Source organism: Numida meleagris, chromosome 2 (genome assembly GCF_002078875.1).
Source record: "Numida meleagris isolate 19003 breed g44 Domestic line chromosome 2, NumMel1.0, whole genome shotgun sequence".
Classification (NCBI taxonomy): Eukaryota; Metazoa; Chordata; class Aves; order Galliformes; family Numididae; genus Numida; species Numida meleagris.
The window spans coordinates 139,385,036-139,407,375 of record NC_034410.1 but is presented as its reverse complement, the minus strand read 5'-3'; the positions used below and the strand labels follow the sequence as shown (position 1 = coordinate 139,407,375).

The 22,340-nt window shown below is 39.4% G+C and overlaps 1 protein-coding gene across 4 annotated transcripts in view; it reads left to right on the top strand.

Annotated features, from left to right (window-relative positions):
• Positions 1-22,340, top strand: part of ADCY8 (adenylate cyclase 8) — a 125,871-nt gene that overhangs the window by 11,218 nt on the left and 92,313 nt on the right. For all 4 annotated transcript variants that reach the window (XM_021388123.1, XM_021388122.1, XM_021388124.1 and 1 more), the window contains exon 2: positions 20,361-20,510. In XM_021388123.1, the coding sequence (XP_021243798.1) occupies positions 20,361-20,510 (150 nt within the window). The remainder of the gene's footprint in view (positions 1-20,360; positions 20,511-22,340) is intronic.

Below are 22,340 nucleotides of genomic sequence, written 5' to 3'. Positions count from 1 at the left end.
TAAAACTCAAGCTACAGTCTGGAAATCAAACTGTTTTCTTTTGGCTAATATTCAGCAGTGACAGATTTGCGAAGAACTTCCAACTTAATTAGCCAGAACTTAGAACCCTTTACCACATAATGAAAATTCTAAAATTCTCAAAAAGCAACCAAAATAAAATAAAAAAAATAAAATAAAATTCTAGAGAATCCTACAAATAGAATCCTGTAAGTTGAGAGTATGTAAGAGACACATGAATGTGCCACTAAGGGCAATGATTTAGTGATGGACATGACAGTGTTAGCTGATGACTGGTCTTGGTGATCTTAATGGTCTTTTCCAACCTGAATGATTCTATGATTCTATTATTCTAGGATGTTTAAAGAACTGGGACATCTGACCAATGAGGTGAGATTTAGAGTGCTAGGACTGGTCTGACTGGAGAAGAGAAATTTCAGGGGGAATCTTATCCATGTCTATAAATACCTGAAGGGAGAGTTCAATGAGAATACAGCCAGGCTCTTTTCAGTGGAGCCCAGTGCCAGGACAAGGAAGTAATGGACACAAACTAGAAGTTCCATTGAATGTTAAATCAAACAAACAAACAGAAAGCGACAGGTGTTGTGCGGGTTTTTGTTTGTCTGTTTGTGTTTACTGTAAGGGTGATCGAACACCAAAACAAGTTACCCAGAGATGTTTTGAAGTCTTTATTTCTGGAAACAGTCAAAATCTGACTGGACAAACCCTTAGGCAATCTGCTCCAGGTGACCCTACTTTGAACATGGATATTTGACTACATGAAGGCTTCCAAATTCATTTATTCTGTAAGCCTGTAAGGGCTGGATGCTCCAAAAGTTATGCCTCCTAATTTATTATGTTGGTCTGCAACGTCAGAAGTGGATGTTAGTGGTATGGCAGCAGAAGTTGAACCTTCCCACCAATATTTCATTACATTTTGTTGCCATGTGACAGATGGCAGCAGAGGGACAATCTGACAAAATGTTATCTAACATGGAAGTGCAGATGAAGCAAAAGGGATGCCATTGTCTTCTTCTATGAGGAAAAAATGGCACCTACTGACATTCCTCAACACTTGCATAATGCTTATGGAGACCAAACAGTGGATGTGAGCACAGTGATGCAGTGGGTGGTGTGTTTTAGCAGCAGCAACAGCAAGTGTGTTGCTGATATGTGCAGATATTTATGAGCATGGCATGCAGCTTCTTGTTCGTCACTGGCAAAAATGCATAGCTAATGTCGGCGATTGCATTGAAAACTAGTATTTTGTAGCTGAGAATTTGCTCTATCAGTGTTACTGTGCTCTTTGTATCTGTTGTAGTTTTCATGGGAAAAAAATATTAGGCATTGCTTTTGGAAGAACCTACATATGACAGTGGTAAGCTACTGTTTCTAGAAGACAGCTCCAAGGATTTTGCAAGGATCCAGAGGCCAGAACCAACATCTCTGAATCCAGCCTGAAGCAAGACAAGTCCTGAGACAATGTGAGATCTGTTTTAGGACTTATGCAATGCCTTCTGCACCCAGTTTGGTCCATTCCAGCCTCAAATCCTGCAGTGTGACTTAACTGCAGATTTTTATCAGGGTCACAATCTGGCATGGCATATCACTTCTTCATGGAAGATGATCTGTGGGCTTATCACCATCCCTGTGTGGTGATATCAAGCAGCCCTGCAGCACAAGTTTATAGCAAACATCAGGTACATACACACTCAGTGCTTCTTTTTGGGAATGATTCTGCCTCCACCTACTCCACCTTTGTAGTATGAGCAATATTGCAGGAAGGAAAGGTTGAAGAATATCAGTAAGCACATGTCTTTTCTGGCCATCAACAACAAGAACTCTTTCACCACTACCAACCATTCACTTTTTCTCTCTGGTTGAATTGTTACATAAATGTTAGAGAAATGATTGACAAGGGGGAATGGTTTTAAACTGAGACAGAGGAGCTTTAGGTTAGATATTAGGAGGAAGTTTTTCACTTAGAGGGTGGTGACGAATGGAACAGGTTGCCCAAGGAGGTTGTGGATGCCCCATCCCTGGAGGCATTCAAAGCAAGGCTGGATGTGGCTCTGGGCAGCTTGGTCTAGTGATTGGCAACATTTCCCATGGCAGGGGGGTTGAAACTCAATGATCAATGAGGTCCTTTTCAATCCAGGCCATTATATGATTCTATGATTCTATGAAATCTGAGATACCTGTCCACAAATACCTGAAAGGTGATTGCAGTAAGAGCGGGTCTGGTCTCTTCTCAGTGGTGACAGGTGACAGGACAAGGGGAAATGGCCTCAAGTTGCACCAGGAGAGGTTTAGGTTGGATATCAGGAAAAACTTCTTTACAGAAAGGGTTGCTAAGCCCTGGAACAGGCTCCCCAGGGAGGTGGTTGAGTCACCATCCCTGAATGTGTTTAAAAACCGTTTGGATGTAGTGCTCGGGACATGATTTAGCGGTGGGTTGTTAGAGCAGTATGGTTAGGTTGCGGTTGGACTTGATGATCTTGAAGGTCCTTTCCAACCTGAGCAGTTCTATGATTCTATGAACTGTGGTCTCACTGCAGCTTTCTCAGCAGCCTTAGCTACCAAGGTACACTAGAGGCAGGCATGTGATCCTTAGGCCTATCTACCAATGCAAGGACCATATTTGACCAACTGATACTATCCTGCTTTTAAAAAAATAGAAACTAAACTTCTTCCAGCAAAACACTGATGATTTGTATCCATATTGGTTTCAGAATAGAAATAGATCTGCTCTAAAGAAGAGAAAGCTGAAGGGAAACTGTGACAGCCTTCAAATATGGAAGGAGTTGCTGCACAGAGGAAGACATTGTTCTTAGTTTCTCCTACACTAGCAAGAGGTATGATGGGCTTAAGTTACTGCAAGGAATATCTATCTACATTAGATAGTAGGAGAAATGTTGTGACAAGATAGAAAAGTAGGTAACTAGGATTTGCCTAGGAGGCTTCATCCTGAAGTATGATTAATCAGTTTAGGGAAGAATTGTGCTAGGAGTTGTTTAGTTAATAATATCCAGGATCTGGAGCATTACTTAAATGACCTGTCAAGGTCCCCTCGTGCCCTACCTTCTATAATTAAATGATACTGGGTCATAATTGTCACCCTGATGCCAAGTGTTCTCACTTTCCACTTTCTAAGGAGGCAAACAATTTTGTATTTCTGATGGTCCCTTCACTGCTGACAGTTTAGTCTGAACAACCCTGAAATTCCACGATGTCATTATTTATATCTGTGGGTTTCTAAGGACGTAGTTGATCAACCATTAATCCAAAATTAACTAATAATATTGCTGATAACACAAGAAAATGATAGAATCTGATAATCTCTTCCAAGAGGCTAATGACTGATAAAAGGACTATACCATCAGTAAAGTCCAATTGAAAGAAAAGCAACATCAATGAATGAATCTACAGAACGAGAGGCCATTTTTGCAGTCAAAAATACATTTCAGGTCATCATCATCTTATTGTAATTGACCTTCAGGTTTTCTCATGTCATACACCTGTTCAGATTAGTTTTATTTATAGCAACATATTAGTATATAATCAGATCATCATCATTTTGTGTATCCTGTTTATTACATACATTTAAGGGGCATAAACCATTTAATTATAAAGATTAGGAATTATGGATGTTCCTGCTCTAAGCAAAGTACATAAGAACCTCCAGATGTTTAAAGATACAGTCTCTGAAAACTTTGGGACTATAGCTGACTTCAGAAGTATTTGCAGATGTATGATGCACATGAAAATAATGGGAACAATATAGGCATACAGTGCCATAAATAAACACACTAATTATTTCATGTCTGCTGAGTAGCAGGAGCATTATTAGGATTTGGAAGTGCCCTAGCTATTTTTTACAGCCAAATTCATGCTGGACACCGAGAAGCCTCGTGGGATAATATGTTGCTTGCAAAGTTTCTCCACGTGTAACACTCCAGGTGGGTCCATTAGACTAGAGGCTGCTTTATACTACTGGAGTAGCATTGCATCTTTCCTATGGTTGAACAGCCCATCCCTGCCAGAAAGCAGATAACTCAGCTTTTACTTTTTACACAAAATGCTCTCTTCCTTCTTCAATAAGGGAAAACGTTCTGAGCAGCTGACAATTGTAATTCAGGGAACATGGTGAATTATATTCTCTTCGAGGGCAATAAACTCTGACCTTGCCAAGATAATTGTGTGTTTTTTCATGCTGTGAAGGGCAATACACTCATTCAGCAAAATGTCTTTATTTCCAGGCTACAAAATCTGCATCAGCAGTTCAGAGCAACTATAAAGAAGCCTTTAATAAAATATTTTTAGTCTGCTATTTCTATTCCTACCTGATAGAGGAATCTCTTAGTAATGATGAATGTTTTGAAAATTCATGCTGGATTTTCAGTTCAGTGTAAAGAATGGCATAAAACACACGTGGAATACAGATGTTCTTGTTTTCCTCACTGAAAATAAGGTGATAGGGTAGAGGTAGCTCATCCTGGTACAGTTTTCAATTGTTATCATCATTTTGAAGAGAGGCACATCAACAGATTGCTGCTAAGGATGCAGTTTTCAAGAATGTCTGGATGACCCCATCCAAATCCAGTGGTACCGCTTAGTACCGCCCTCAACTAGGTTGGCTCATGAGCTATAACCTTTTCCTATTACAAGTCCTTCAGATCTGCAGTGTCTGTCTTTGTGATCCAGCAATGACTTTTTTATTGAATTCTGAGATCAGCAGGATCCCCCACAATTAGAAGAGGGAATTTTCAAACCTCAGTGGAAATAATTCTTGCATTTCAGTTTCCGTTTGAACTTGGTAGATGCTGGAAGCTGAGAGTTACCATAAGCACATTTTTCGTCCATCACCAAACTGCTTTTATTACATATATTTCAAAAACACATTATACCCATCTGGGGACTTCAGATCCTCTCTGATGTTCCCAACTTCTTGTCAGGAGCAGTGGGCTTTACACCATTCATTGTCTTGTTCAGTGGAATTTCTTCAAGGAAAGAAATATTTGAAGAAAGCACAGGTGAACTGGTGAACAAAATTCCAAAGTGAAATCTTTCTTTGGGAGACTGTGAAAAGAAATCCATGCAGAGTGATGGCTTTATGGGAAGTCTCCAAGGACATGTTTTGTGTAGTGGACAATTCTGCTCAATGGCAGAATCTTCCATTTCTGTTTCAGAGAGAGGACTCTGTGATCCCATCTTGCAGTAACCCTCAAAACTGGGTCAATTAGGCTTGGATGGATACAGTGCAGAATGAATGTGCCCAGAATACTAGGACTGATATGGGGTGTTTGCTAATGAACAGATCATAGAATCATAAACTCATAGAATCATAGAATCACAGAATGGCTTGGGTTGGAAGAGACCTCTAAGATCACCCAGCTCCAACCCCCTGCTGTGGGGAGAGTTGCCACCCACCAGATCAGGCTGCCCAAAGCCCCATTCACAAGGCCTTTAATGCCTCCAGGGATGAGGCATCCACAGCTTCTCTGGGCAGCCTGTGCCAGTGCCTCACCACCCTCTGAGTAAAGAACTTCTTCCTAACATCCAATGTAAATCTCTCCTTTCTTAGGTTAAAGTCATTCCTCCTTGTCCTATCACTCTCTGCCTGTGTAAAAATTTGGTCTCCTTCCTTTTCATAAGCTCCTCTTTGATCTTAGCTAGTTTGATGATACCTGCATCACACTCTGCTGTAAAACACAACCATGCTCCATGAGCAAGTTGTGCCATACAGCATGAAAGGTTCTGCATAAAGGTCCTGAATGTGTTTGGAGTCCTAGGACTGACTTGCAGGCAAGACTTCAGAGTTTAAAGTGGAATTTAATTATGCTCAAAATGAGCATGCTCTAGTTCTACAAACCCTGCTCAGATGCTGCCTGAACACTCTCTGTACCTTAAATATATATACGTGAACACATTTTCCCCTGCAGATTTGTATCAGTCTATAAAAGACATTTGTACACCTACAAGTTTGACCTGAAATGCAGTAATTGAGCTTCTTTGCTACTAACTCAAAAAAAACCAAAAAACAACAAAAAAAATAAAACGTGTTTTTGTTTTGTTTTTTTTTATAATCTGTCAAGAACTGAAAATTTTAACACACGTGCATACACCATTTGTTTGATTTATATGAAAGTTCTCTTTTTTATAAAAGCCCTTCACAAAACTTTTCCGGTTCTCTAAATTTGTCTTACCTGTTACAGACATGGTTCACAAGTATATACTTCTTAATAACATTCTGGATGAGGTATGCAGTTTGACTGGTTCTACTTTTTTTTGGTTAATAAATTTCTCTTTAAGAAAAAATATTTGGCATGATATAGAAGTTTTGGGTTTTTTTTATGTCAGCAAGAAGTAAGTTCAAAATGCATAACAAAATTTATACATGATGAAACTATGTTCTCTGTTTATTGCAAGAGTATGTTAGTTTTATGCTCCCATAATGAACGGATTTTAATAAACAAATATGGGTTTTCATGAGGAGGGCAATGCGATGAAGGCATCTAAGCAAGTTCTTATTTTTGCCCAGAATCAAATATAGATTTAATGTATATGTTACGGCACAGTGTCAGTCAGATGAATCAGATGGCCACTTAATATCAACAGCTAACATGTTTGTAGTGCTGTCTATAGATAATTTAAATTGCTTTCAGCACTGCACTAGATGAAAACAAAAGAATTTGATCAGCGGGGACTGAGTGGGCCTGACCTTGTTTTTCTTTTCAAGATAAATTGTAATTGTTTGCTGTTTGAAACATTTGTATATCCCTTGGGAAGAGACTACCTGGCCATTGTACTGTGAATTGATTTACACTCTAAGAATCGATTTGGTACTTCTAGGGGAAAAAAAAATCATATTGTTACAAGGGGACATTAGTGATTCCCTAGGCTATCTGAATGCTTTGTTTCACTTGTGTTTGGATAGTTGACAAACCAAGATAGTTGGAAGAAACTATTTAAAAACCCACCAGAGCCAGTAGCAGATCAGGCTTTTTATCAAGAATTAAAAACCAAAAAAAAATCTCACCCACACACTAACTCTGTCTCTTCTCCTTGCATCTTTTCATGGATTTGATTATTGGCACTGTCTGGTTTCCAAAAGACATCAATCAATTGAGATGAACACTTTCTTAAATTGTGTCCGGTTTCCCTTTTGAAAAGCTCAGAACATGTTCTCTTCCTGAAGTTTCAGTAAAAAAATCTGCTTTTCTGCTAATTCTTGACTGGAGTGATTTTTGTGCCATGAAACATGGCACTGTCAGCTTTGATGCTCCTACCCCTGCATGTCGAAGGCTACAAGCAATTTTTTTTTGAGCACTCCTGGGAGAGCAATGTTTACGTATCATGACTGCTTCTGCACTGATCTATACAGAAGATACATGAACTAAACACTCACCCACATCAAACATTGCTTTGCCCAAGTAAATACTCCTTTGAAACCAAGAAGTTCTTTTGTGAGCAAATTAAGACTGACCTTGCTCCTGAGTCGGTGTTTTTAAACAAAGTTTGAACTACAAAACTGTGGGCAACATTCATAGCCAAACACGGGGAGGAGTCTCCTGTTAGTTTATGTCCACCAAGTTTCAATATTCTCCTGAAGCTCTCATTGGTTTCAGCAGGTTTCATTATGAAAGATTAGAGACAGTGTTTGCTTTGCCTTGTATCACTTATTTAATATCTCACAAACAATATAGTTTCTATTTCTCACGCTTACAGAAGCAGTAAAAACAAAAGCATGTCTTGTATTGTCTGGCAAGGAGAATTTGGCCCACTGCATGTATCAGGACATAATGTTAATCCAGAATAAACCACTGCCTTCAAAGGAATTAGTCCTACCTAGTCACACCAGTGTCAATTCAGAATGAATCTTTCATTATGCATCTCTGTGGTAGCAAAGTGGTAGAAGGAAGTTAATCCTTTATTATTTGTCTGTGGCGTACTCTGCCAGGCAAAGGACTGAGTCAACTTTTTCCCACAGCACTCTTTGTACTTTTGATGTCAGTCTGACTTCCAGCTCACCACACTGAAGCATTCACCATGACTAATAGTAAAACAACACCAACAGGTTTCACAAAGGGAAGTGTTTGTCCTTGCTGAACTCTGTGAGATAAAATTTTAATTCTGTGTCCGCAGTGCCGTATGCTTTCATGGCTTTTGTCTGGTATATTTCCATTTGTTCCTGTGTCCCTTCTCTGTCTTTTCTTTAGCCCAGTTCATAGGTGAGAGTTAAAAAAATGGAGGGAAAATAGACTTTTATAGACAATATTGAGTAGCACTACGTAGTTTTCAACAAAGCTGTAGTTTGTGGATATCCCGTCTCTGAAGGTGTTCAAGGCCAGGTTGGACAGAGCCCTGGGCAGCCTGATCTAGTGTCTGATCTAGTGGTTGGCAACCCTGTTCATGGCAGGGGGTTGGAATTAGATGATCTTTTAGGTCCCTTCTAATCCAAGCTATTCTATGATTCTATAAAAATTCCCATTTAAGCTTGAAAAAGCTTAACAATTCAGGCCTGCTGCTGTGCCAAGACTGTGTTCAGTTTAGCTGTAGAAGACAAAGGCTCCTGGACCTTATTACCCCATGCTGCACTATCCTAAAATTTTCCATGCAGGCTCATGCATATATTCGCAGATTGTTCAGAATCATTCTAACATCATATCAGAGTCTGAGATACATCAGCTGAGTCGATCCAAGCACAACAAGCTACACCTTATCTGAAAGGAGCGGCAGAGAGAGATCCAGCAGGCACCGGAACGTGCTGCCCATGGAGGAGGCGGAGTCACTGTCCCTGGAGGTGTACAAGAAACATGTAGATGTGGCACTGAGGGACATGGTTTAGTGTGCACGGTGGGGATGGGTTGAAGGTTGGACTTAAAAGTCTTTTCCAACCTTAATGATTCTATGATTCTATTTCCTGCAGTCTTTCCAAGGTCTCCCTGAGGTCACACCAGCAGTGGCTATTAGTGCATCTAAGGATACCTGAACTTCTGCATACCCCCAAGTCTAGTAAGCATCAAGTGGCACGTCAGAATACAAGCCACCACATTTATGCTACTTGTTGTTTCTTCAAAGTCAGGGCAGGCCTTAGGTGCTAATATCTGCCATAATTAGAGTTCAAAAATATCAGGGAGAGTCAAGAATCTCAGTTGTTTTTCTTAGTGTTTTCAGAGGAGAGGACATTGCTGAGTTCTGTCTTTCCTTGATTTTCATGTTTCTCACAGTTAACCACAAAAGAAAACTGAGAGAAATAATGAATACAGTGAATGTTAATTGCATTCATTGTGGTTTTTATGTCCCTTTTACAAAAATATATTGAAATGTGAGCAAAGCACTCATGATAAAAAATTGAAAAGAGGAATTATTTGCATTATTATTTCTGGGCTTGCAGACATACAGCCTGACCCAGAGTCTGCAAGCTGACCCTTGTGATCTCACACAGAAATCAGCTGTAGATTCACTGGGAAATCTCCATCTCTAATGGTGTCTGTGCAAAATGACAGCCAGTTACAGGTGTAGCTGTGGGGAAAACTCGGACTTTCACTAAAAATGCTGGCAATGAAGTGTAAAGAGATTTTGTTTCCATGTCTGTTTTAGTTTTTTTTAGGCTAATAGTTTTACAAAGGAACAGCAGTGGGGAGCTGTTTGTTTGTTTGCCAGCAGGTATAACTGATTAACACAAACATCTGATCAATGGAACTTCCCATCAGGGTGGAAGAAGGCTTTGAAGAACACATGCAGTTTGAAAAATGACAGTGAAGAGTATGGCACCCTCATTTATTTCTTGCTTCAAGTATTTTCAGTACAGCTTTAGTTAAACCATTTTACTTTTTTTAAATTATTAGTCTCACTCTCACCCAGACTGGTATGCCTTTCATACGACAGTCTTTATTTCTTGATAAAGGATCCAAAAGGAAGTTAAGATCATTACATCTTACATTTTCTTTTTTTTTTTTCCATTGCAAAACCAAATGGAAAAAATGATTTCTAAAATCTTTCCTTTGCCTATAGACAGAGCTTGATAATTCAGAAGACAACACGTACAACCTGACCCAGTGTAGCTAGGCAAGCTTCTCTGGTGCAGGCTGTTATAATTCTGCAGACTGCATTGAATCAGGGTCACCTGTACACAAATCACGCAAATTGCCAGTTCCATCGGGAAGAGATGTAGAGTACATACTGCAGGTAATTGCTGGGATGCGCATACATATGATCAGATGAAAACAGCAACAAAGTGTGTCAGAAAAGATGAACTGCTGTCAGCCCTCCAAACATAATTATCATTTACTCAGTTTTGACATCCTACTTCAGATAACAGCCACTATCCAGAGCAATAAAAACAGCTGTGCAGAACACCACCACAAACCCATTTAGTAGAAATACAGACTACCTAATTCTGTTTTCCTTAAAATACAGTTAAATTCTTTTCAGTGCTGCAAAGCTGCTTTGGTGATATTTTTTCCACCATGCACCCTAGTCAGCTGCATAATCTATTACAGGAAGTATTTGAAGTTCTTCTGCCTTTGCTATCTTATATTAGATGACAGAGAACTATTGAGAAAATCTGGGGAAATTTTTCAAATGTTACTTTAGAAAATCCCTATTTTAGAGTGTCCAGACTCACCTTTATGCACAGTGATGATCCAGGCATTTTAAGACTGTGTATCTGCTGGAAACTTATCTCACTGAGAAGTTAGCTGTGATGTCTGATGTGTGGTTCCCAAATACAGGTGCATCTGAAGTGGGAGACAGTTATTGAGAATACAGATATTCATCCGTGCAGTGCAAGAGTAAAAATTGATTTCTCCCTTAGCTATAAATGGGATGTGGCTTCTATTAAGCATAATTTTTTCATATTTATTTTGAATAGTAAATATACAGCTTGCAAGGGAGATCAATTTCTGCATTAAAAAAAAGTGTAGGGAAAAGTCAGTCTAATCTTCACAAGTCTGAAATACATACGTTGTAGAAAGGGGAAGTCCATAGCTGCTTTGCACTCCCTTCTGAGCAGTGAGCAAGCAAAAACTATCACTTTAGAAGTTTACTGACCTACATGTACAATGTACATGTAGGTGCTACATGTACATGTTACATGTACAATGCTACATGGGCACTTGTGCAGTTTTGTGCCTTGTTTTTAAATGCAAAGTGTTTCTTTGGGCTGTTACAGGAGCTAGTATTGGTTAGACATCTCAAGCAATTTAAAGAAATTCTGTAGTACATGTACTGTGGTTTCAGATCTATATACAGGAGGGCTACTACGAAAGTAATGCCTCCCATTTTATTATGTTGGCCCACAATGTCAGAGGTAGATTTTGGTTGTATGGCAGTAGAGGTTGAACCTTTCTGTCAATATTCCATTGACATTCATTGATGCTTTCTGAACATTTATGGAGACCAAACATCGGATGTCATCACAGTGAGGCAGTGGGTGATGTGTTTCAGCAGTGGTGACAGCAGCAGTGGGCCACCTCCACCAGTGCAGATTTTTATGATCATAGAATGCAGGCTCTTGTTCAGTGCTGGGAAAAATGTGTACATAATGGTGGTGGCTATGTTGAAAAACAGTATTTTGTAGATGAGAATTTGCTCTATGAAATAGTGTTATTTTATGCTCTTATTTTATCTGTTGTAGTTTCCACGGAAATAAATAGGAGGCATTACTTCCAGAGCAACCTATGTATTTTGAAAAGAAAATAGAGATTCTCATTTGATCCTTTTACATTTAAGCACACTAACTGAGGTGACATTTCTGGGCAATAAAATGGCAACATCCGGAAGGTTTGACTTTAGATTTCTTTTAATTACTCTGTAATGCATCTTACTGAGAGTAAAGGGAGAAGGTACCTAACCAGCAGATAAAACACAGAATAGGGGATGTTATTCGTCTCAGAGGATAAGACTGATTGTTCTGAACAAGAACATTTCAGCTATCCGTAACAGCATCCTGTGTGCAAAATGATGATGAAAGAGTGCTATGAACATGAGATGAGATCACCAGATTTCATTGTGTAGTTCAAGATCAGTTCCTAGCTGAGAGCCAGAGAGAGGATCCAGCAGACTCCCCTGCAGCCATGGAAAACTGTTACTAATTAAGATCATTTACCTACTTCTGCTCATTCACCTGTATGCATGAACTCTGATCCTAGTACTGACATTATCCCGGTGTACAGCCAATTTAATACCTATAAAAAGAAAAGCACCAAAAGAAGATTACCAAAAGTCACAGAATAAATTTTTTTGTTGTTGCTAAAGCTAAGTCTGAATCCTAAATTTTACACTAACGCAAAGGGAGATGAATGTGATGTGCTGAAAATGATTTCACATTTGGGGTTGTTCAATGAGAGTAGTAGGGTTGTGTGTTCGCTCTATTGCATCTGTACATCACTCAAGTTATGTCAGCTCTTATATGTCTGATATGATATGAATTTCCTGGAAGATCTCTCGTTCCACACTGTGTTGCAAAACACAGTTGATAGCTGATTGCCAAATTGTATGGTTTGAGCTACCTTTGAACAATTTACTCAGACAGTCAATTTTCTACATTTCTAATGGATTCAATGAGAGGGAACAAGCAAGGAGGGAGTAGCTATTTTTCTAACAGCAAATTAAATCTCTTATTCTGACTATTACAGATATGTGTTACTGAATTCTGTTTTGATCTAGGACAATTGATTTTACACAAATGTGTCTTTGCTCAGGAGAATGAAAGGCCTTTGTTTTCCAAATCATTAGCAGTGCAGAAGCAATATGTGTGTTAAGATACTCTACACTGACACCAGTGATGTTTGGCTGGTCCTGTGTCAGGAGTTGGACTCGATCCTTGTGGGTCTCTTCCAACTCAGCATATTCTATGATTCTATGATCTTATAATCATTTCTTAGTGAACACTCTGTATTTTGGTAGACAGGGCCAACAAGTCTTGGAGGCTATAGATTTCACGCACCTTAAGGGCCAGACTGTGATCCTAAGTATATAATGAAGTCCTCTAGCGTCTGCTCTGGAAGCAACAAGAACAAACTTTATTAAGGGAACTTAGTTGTCCTGAGGGCCTAAACAAGTCCTGAGTTTTTGAAGAAAGAATGTTCCTGTGAGAGCTTTACATAAAAGAATCATAAAACTCAGCTCAAAAAGCAAAAGCTTTATACTCAGGAGGTTGTATGTATTCAAATGACTGTTTTCACATTTAGCAAACCAGAGGCAGGTGGGGTGAAGACCCCCTCTTAACCATCACAGTTTGTGTTTGACTAAATTTTCTATGAATAAGCCATATCTCTCTCTTCCTGTTTTCTCAGGTAAATGTTATATTCCCATCTATCAGTAAACTATGGAGATTTGGATCAGAGAAAAGACTTTAGCACTCAGATCCAGTGAGCAGCAGCATAACAGCCGTTGTGCAGTTGGACAGTTTAAAGGATCAGAAACAGATGAGCTTTCTGGAGTCACAGCAGCAATTTAGGAACCTTTGTAGGGCAGGTGGGGCTCCAATAAATTTTGATGAAGTACTGATAGTCTAAAACACACACAGAAAATTCTATCATGGCCAATAGTATTTAGCAGAATCCCAGGAATCATCAGATAAAGTGAACCTGGAGAATAAGAAAACTCCTTACAAGGTGGCTTAACAATGAAGCAGCAATGATTTCAGTTTAATGAGTTGGCAGCAGTACCAACTATGAATACTCATGTGCTTCCTCTCCCTGTGGAGGCTGTGATGTGAACTCAATCAGACAACTGCTCTAGATAGGAAAATGACTGCCAATGCCAAGTGTTTGTTTTTTAAGTTGGCCCATTTCCCTGATACAGTTCGCAGCAGGGTCCCACAGATAATTGATCTGGCTCGATGAAGGGGAAGCTGTGCTAAGGGATCAAGGTAGGCAAGAGGCAGAACTGAGATACAGGTACTTACTGTATCTTGGTTTTGCTGCCAAGAGCTTTGATTCATAAAACCATGGTCTCAGCTGGAAATAGAGTCTTGCTGCAGCCCAGCAGTGAGAAAGTGCTGGAGTCTGTGCTGCCAGATGTTCCTGTTCTATACAAAGTACAGCATTTTGATTTCAAATCCCACACTTCTCATGTAACCCTCAGCTCATTTCTGGAGATCTGCTCTTACAAGAGCCTAAGTTATTTTCCCTCTAAGTAACCTAAGCAAAGTGAGGATAGAGAAGGCAGAGTGAGGAATGAGGTTTCTGAGACATTTTAGGTACAAAACTCAACCTTGTGGCAATCTGCTATTTTTAGTTAAGCAACTAATTGTGAATCAAAATTCTTCTCTAAACCCAATTAACCAATAATAATTACCATAGCAACAAGTTCTTTATGTGGCACATGCTGAAAACACTCTTAAAGAAGCACAACAGCTTTACTTTCCTAGTTTTCCCAAAACAACCAAGAACTACTCCAATTTTTCACTGAAGCAAATCCTAAATTAGAAAGCCAAATAAGAAAAGAATTAAACAATTTCCTACAGGCTCATTTCAGGAATTAATGAAATTCCTGCTCTTTAATGTTAATCTTCCTTGGGAATGTTCAGCTGGAGATTATGTAGAAAGCCATTTCTTTACTTTTCGGATGTGTTTTGGTGAGATTAGCCCAAGAACTGTTTGTTTCTATATAAAAGAACTAAATTACCTGCTGAAGACCACTAGTTCTCTTTTTCTGTCCGCACTTGAGATGCTAAAACAGGTGTTCAGCATTCTCCCACATTTCAGATTTTTTTCTGGACCTTTTCAGCTTTCTTTTCTTTATCTCCACTGTGCTTACCATCTGAATATATGCTACCATTGACTGTACTAATCATGATGAATATACTCTATGGTAGTGACTCTCTTTCAGGTTTTTCTAACCATCCAACATATTTCCAATTTGTTGGATTTGTTGAATATTGTTAAGTTTTCATTTCACCTCAGGTTATGGGCTGTCTGGGTCTTCTGACCTCAGTCAGGTACAATACACTGCATAAATTACTATAACTGGCATGTCTCAGAAAACACTGAATTGGGAGATTATACTGCTGACCTTATGGACTTACATTCCCTGATGAACAATTGCACTTTTTCAAAGAGAAAACATAGCAGAATTTAAACATGTCAGTTATGATTTTTGAAGATCTAAAACTTGACATTTGCAAACTCTTCTCTAACTGAGTCTCTGTTTTTCATAAACACACAGAAATCAGAATAAAATCCAAACCAAGACAAACTCAGGTGCTTGTAATAGGAGAAATGCCCCCCAAATCATTGTTTTTATGCATAGCCCAACTCTGTTCTCAACAGTTCAAACTCCCTCACCTGTGCCCTTCTGAATTTCCATTTCTTGAGCTACATTCAGTTTTGTCCTGATGATCTTTCTGTGGCTGAGATTCACCTATCACTATGCAACAAAATTTTTAGAAACTTTTTAATGATTTCTACCTCACCTGTTCCTTATTTTACTATACTGTACCAATTTCAATTAATACTTCCACCCGACCAGTTGTATCCAGCACCTTTTAATTTTTTCTTTGTCTGAGATCTAGTGGTTCCCAAATTCATTCAATATGTTATCCTTTTTCCAGTTGCCCTGGCAAAGCCCTTTTCATATGATGAATGACAGATATAAATGAATTGATTCAAATCTGCATGTACTGTCAATGTTAAGCTAGTCTGACCTGCCTCTTCTCCTTCCATCGGCTTTTTTTTTTTTCATGTTGACTTTGCAAAGTGCCCGGAGGTGCCTGCACGATTATAAATTTAAGATATATTTAACGTTTATTTCTCTGTGAACTAAACTCTCATTTACCTCCTATGAGAAAGATGGAAAGCAGTTTGGGAGTAAAAATTTTAACAGCTGCTTCTAACCATCTGCATCATCTTGTCGAGTAACTTTCTTTAGCTGTATTCATCCTGCTACAAGATGATAGAATCATAGAATCATAGAAACATTAAGGTTGGAAAAGACCACAGTGATCCAGCCATCAATCCATCATTACCATGCCCACTCAACCTTGTCCTCTGATGCCATTTCTAACCTTTCTTTAACACCTCTAGGGATAGTGACTCCATCACATCCCAGGACAGCCTGTTCCAATACCTCACCACTTCTTTCTAAGAAGAAATTTTTTTAATATCCAACCTGAACCTCGCCTGGTGAAACTTAGGGCCATTACCTCTCATCGTATTGCTGTTATCTGGGAGAAGAGGCTAACCCCCACCTCAGAACAAACTCCTTTCAGGGAGCTGTAGAGGGCAATAAGGTCTCCCCTGAGCCTCTTTTTCTCCAGACTAAACAATCCTAGTTCCCTCAGCCACTCCCCATAAGGCTTGTGCTCCAGATCCTTCACAGCATCATTGCCCTTCTCTGGACACTCTCCAGGGCATCAATGTCATTCTTGTAATGAGGGGCACAAAACTGTGCACAGTACTTGAGATGTGACCTCACCAGGGCTGAGTACAGAGGGATGATCATGTGCAAATGCACACTCATCAGGGACAGCATGGGTCCTGTTGCTGATATTCTCAAGCATCACAGTGATGAGTACCTTTTTGTTTGCATTTTTAAAATATTTAAGAAGCAGACCTTCCCAGAGACCTATTTAACATTAAAACATGTCACTCATGCTTTTAAGATCAATTGCTATCTCTACTATAGTTGCTTAGGTGAGTGCTGTGCAAGGTAAAAATAGACTAAAAGGCTTACAAATGTCTTGAAAAGATTTTCTTTTTTTTTTAACCCTATACCTCACCTTTCCTACTGTGTGGGTGCTGATTATCTTCCGGTCAGTCTAAAACTGCGTACATCATACAAAACCAGTCTGTCCCAGTTTGTGTCCCTGACATGCAACAGAAAATCCTGCAAGCCTTCTGGAATTTGTCACTGTAAACTGCAGGTGAAAGGAGTGACAATGAGGGACTGAAGTATGTCTTTTTTTTTTTCTTTTTATTAACAAGAGCCACAGATTAGTATCCTTGCAAGACACGGTGTTTTCCTAGTCAGATTGGTTTCAAGCAGACTACTGGGTAAAAGAAAAGCAAATTCTGTCTCTCAGTAAGCTGCAGCTTTACCTGTAGAATGTTTTCCATAATACCCTTTATCCAAATCAAATTATGGGCTCATGAAATCTAATTGAAGGCCAAATTCTACTGCATTTGCTCAAAGGCGATCTGCTGAAGTGAGTTGCACTTTTCCTGAGTATTAGCAGAGACAGGTGACTGAGCTAGGCACATGTGGATGTTATAATTGAATATGCAAGCAAACGACAATACTCTGCCACTGCTTTCACCACCAAAATACATCGTTCAAATGTTGTAAAAGACTTTTCTCCTTTTTCACCCTAGACCATAACCTTTCTACCATGTGAGCATAGATTACTCTCATGTCGGTCAAAATGATATGAAATGCTGACTTCTCCAGCCACCCACAGCTGACTTCTGCTGTTGTGCTCAACGGTGCAATTCAAACTGGTCTTATGTCAGCCCATCATACACTTAGAATCATAGAATCTTGAAATCACAGAATATCACAAGTTGGAAGAGAACCATAAGGATAATTAAGTCCCACCCCTGGCTCTGCACAGGATCACACAAAAATCAGACCATATGTCTGAGAGCATTGTCCAGACACTTCTTGCACTCTGGAAGCCTGAGTCTGTGCCCACTGCCCTGGGCAGCCCGTTCCGTGCCCACCACCCGCACCCGCCCCTCCCCTGTCACAGCTCCACGCCGTTCCCTCGGGCCCTGTCGCTGTCACAGAGAGCAGAGCTCAGCGCTGCCCCTCCACTCCCTGTGAGGAGCTGCAGTCGCCATGAGGCCTCCCCTCAGCTCCTCTGCTCTGGGCTGAGCAAACCCAGGGATCTCAGCTGCCCCTCACACATCTTGCCCTCCAGACCCTTCCCCATCTTTGTAGCCCCACTAACCAGCAGTCTGTGACAGAAAGGAGCTCTCTCACGTGCTGAACTACTGCATTCTCTATTTTATAGTGAAGCAGAGATGGAAAGTGTCTGGTGGAAGCTGGCTGATCTGGGGCATGTTTTCTCTAATCAGCCACGGTGAGGTAGAAGAAAGCAAAAACAGGGAGATGGGATGGTGACAAACACAATGAGAATAAATAGTTTTAAGTTCCTCCCTTTGATAAAATAAAGGCTGAGAGAAGATATGCTGTATGTCTGTAAAATCAGGGAAGCTGAAAGGAAGCTGAAATGGAAATGATTAGTCACTGTTTCTCATATTATAAGCATGATGGAGCACTCAGAGAAATGATAAGGTTGCAATATAAAGCAAAAAAAAAAGGAAACATGTTTAGCACAAAGAGCCTAATTAAATGGTAGAAATCTTTGCCACTGGATGTGGTAGGGGCCAAAGGTATAACTAACTTCAGGTAAGTATCAGAGAAAAATGCACACGGTACACCTACTGGGGGCTGTTAAAAAGTTGGATAGAGTATGCTACCTCCAGCTCAGAGGTGCCTGGAAACTAGGATGATGCAAAGATCATGCTAATCACACCGTATTTCTCATAAGCTTTTCCTAGACGTCTATTATTGCCAAAGATTAAGCAGAGCTTCAGATGAAGGCAGGATATGCATTCTTATTTAATCATGGCATATAAATTGTAAATTAATTCCCTGTTTGATCATAGAACAATGCTCCAAATTCAGAAATACGGGAATATATAAAGCTGATGTTTCTGCCAAATGCATTTAGTTTGGTATCAAATATCACTTTTGTAACCTACTTGAATGTGAGGATTGAGACCTGCAGATCTAAGGCACACCGTCACAATGAGATTCGGAGATTTTCTAAATGTTTTCTTCTATTAGAAGACCCAAAAGTTGGATTTTAGGGCAACTGATTATCAGATAACACTACAAAACTACAACTTTTAGCCAATGATGTCCCTCAGCCACAGACTGATGTAGTGTTCAGGACAGTTTAGAAAAATCATTGCAGTGCACTTGACTTATCCTTGCACTCCTGCCTAAGCGCTCTCTGTGATTCACTATCAGGGACAGGATTCAGAGTGGTGAACACTTTGTCCATCCTTGTGTGACAGTTCTGATGTTGTTATGATCCTATAAGTATGACCCTCACTGTTATGGTCCATAGATGTCAGAGCCTGGGCATCTCTGCTGGTCAGGTGATGCTGGCACGCAGGGTAATGTAGCCCATGGCTGCTTTGCCACCAGGAGTGTGGTGCAACCCCCAAAAATGGGGCACAGTTAGTGGCACCTTATTAGCACAGTGGCTCTGACTGCACCATGGCAGAGAGAAGGGGATCCACAGTTTGCAGATTTGGGACTAGTTTACTGTGCCCTAAAGCCTTTTAGGTAATGCAATGGTCAGAATGTTTTGGTCCTAAATGTTTGAGGGATATGAATATCTTTCAGACTTATTTTTCACTCTTGCCCTACTCACAAGGTAAAAAACAAAACAAAAATGCAACAGAATGAAGCATGAGCAGAGAGGACTACACATAAATTTGTAACCTACTTCAGCAATGAGGTGTTGAATAAAGCTGCTGAATTTGCAGGGCTCTTTTCTGTCCATAATGCGTGCAAGCATTATACATTTCTTACTGTGTTTCTAAAAGATCCTCACTTGTTGATATGCTCTGCCTTACAAAAATACAGAGCACAAAGAGGTATCAGTGACAAGCAAACAAGCCATTGGAATTTACGCTGTCCAAGGATCCACTCCCACTTGGCTCTTTTAAGTTTATGTCTCAATGGAAGAAGCTGTGACGCACCTTCTACAAGGAAAGAGTGCAGCTCTTACGTAAGCATCGGTGAATAAAGGGCTTGTGTACGCAGGCACAGGCTGTGCAAGTATTTGGTTATGCATTCAGCTTCTCTTGTTGGATAGTTCAGGATTCAGATCATGCTAGCTTGTGCTTTGGCACCAGCTGAAAATGAAATTATTTGATTTGATCAATAATGGCGGAATAACTATTACCATTTATACTAATTCTTAGCTAACTGGCACTCTTTGTTTTCCTTAATATGGCTTTGCTCTCAAACTAGCCATAAAACAAATCAAAAAGTTGCTTCTACACAAGAGGCAGTGCAAAAACAAATCGTTAATTATGTTTGTAATCATTCCACACTATAGCCCTGTGAGTCAGTTCTTGGAAACATTATTTGTGGTTCAACTAGAGTTTAATGCCCCCCAAATATTTTATATTTCTTCCTCAAGGCAGAGAGTATTTTATATGTTTGATGTCTTTAATTAAGATCCAAGGGATTCTTCTATGCAATATTTCCTAACCTTTTAGTTTTACAGCCAACATGACTGCAGAGCCATCATTCTTGGTCTCTTTTCATCTTTTTAAGCAGATATTTTTGCTTCTGTTGCCTGATCAAATCTTGCTTGTTGTTTGTTGCAGATAGCGGCTCAGGCAGTGTTATTTATGTGTATGAACACCGCAGGAATCTTCATTAGCTACCTATCAGACAGAGCACAACGTCAAGCCTTCCTGGAGACTAGAAGATGTGTGGAAGCCAGACTGAGGCTAGAGACAGAAAACCAGCGACAGGTATTCAAGAAACACTCCTATTGCTATATTAACTGGAATTGATAATTGAGCAGCTCAGGCTGTTGGCTCATTTGTAGCCTCAGTGACTTGAGTGTGATGCCATCTGATTTGTGCAGGTTAAGTGAGATGATTGTGGTCATTTTGTTGTTGTGTATTGATCTGATATGACAACTTAAAGATTTTCTTAGGGAAACCAGGTGAATATCACTGTTTTTTCCCATGCAAGAACAAGGGGTCATCATATGAAGCAGCATCTCACAGCTTTTTAGAAATGGTTCTTTACACAAGTGGGGTTAAACTGGGGAAGCTGTTTCAGCATGTTTTGGATACACAAAGCTTGTATTAGCTGAATTAAGCAAGTTCATGGAAGAAAACTCTATCTAGATGGAGAAAATACTAAAACATTGCCTTTGCCTCACAGATGATTTTTCAGAGCTGGAATGCTACTGCAAGGAGTATCACTATATGCTTTCTCTAATCCTAAGCTCTTCTCTGAAAATCTCCTCTTGATCACTGTGAGCAATAGCATATTGGACTACGTGAACCTCTGTCCAAACTTGTATAGTTGTTCTTAGGTACATCATCATATCCAATCCATAACTAAGAGGCATCCAATAAAAAGAAGTTTTCTGCTTATTAATTTCTACCTAGGCAGTAGAAATGAGATGTACTGTTATGCATATTCTGCTTTTTCCACTGAAATATCAGAAGGTTCACCTCTTATTTTAAAAGTTGCATAGAGATCAAAATACAGCCAATACATGTCACACTGCTGTTTCTTACTCAAATTAATTTCATTCTTCTGTACAGATATGTGTATTACTTTCCAATTTAATATAATTTAATTTATTAAAGTCATGTTCTTATAAAGATATTTAGGAAATGCAATGCTTTAGACTTAACGTGGGAATTGAAGCAAAGACTGTGTTGAGTGTTGCCACTTACGTGTGACAGAAGGTCTCTCCAGCCATTGTTGGCTGGGGTCCTTGAGGTAAAGCTGGATTCTCTCTAGGATTCTCTCTTCTCATTGAAACTTTAGGAGTACGTTTTTACAGTTTTTGTGGCCTGACTTCTTTTGTTTTAAAAAAAGCTCTCTTCTTGTCAATTCTTTTTAAACTAGTACTTTGTAAGCTTTTGTATTCATGATTGTTCCCTAGGGTTCAGTGCAAACTTCTTTAGAAAATGCTAACAGAAATTTTCCCTGCTCCAGATAATTCTGAGGATTTTCCATTGTAATTGTTTTAGTTTCTCATGGAAAATGAAATTTCTATGAAGATAACATTTTTTTTTCTAAGAAATTCAATCTTGCTGAAATTTTATTTCCTATTAGGAAAATGAACACAAAGCACTTCTATTTCAAAGGGTTTATATAACAACAGCAAAAACACAAATTTTGTTCAGCGCAGATGAAAGTAGGGCTTGCATCTGAAAGATTTGCTTCTAATAAATGTTGAACAGTGCATTTTGTTTTGGTCCAGTGCTTTGCAAGGTTCTGAGGCTGTGTTGTTCCCTGAAGACAGAACTTTCTGGAGAGTTAGCCCTCTATGACTGAGACTCACCTCACTGAGTAACCAAAGTACTGTGTCATAGGCATCATATGACTGGAAATGCATAGGATAAAAGGTATTCTGTCCAAGGACAATGCATAAGAGAAAAAAATACAGGTATCTGATCACATAATTAAAGAGTTCTTTTAAAACTCAATTTAATGCTAAGCTAGCCCCAAATTTAACCATTGGACTTGATGACCTTGGAGGTCTTTTCCAACCTAAGTAATTGTATGATTCTCTGATTAGCAACAAAACATTTTTATGCAATTCTAATTAACTT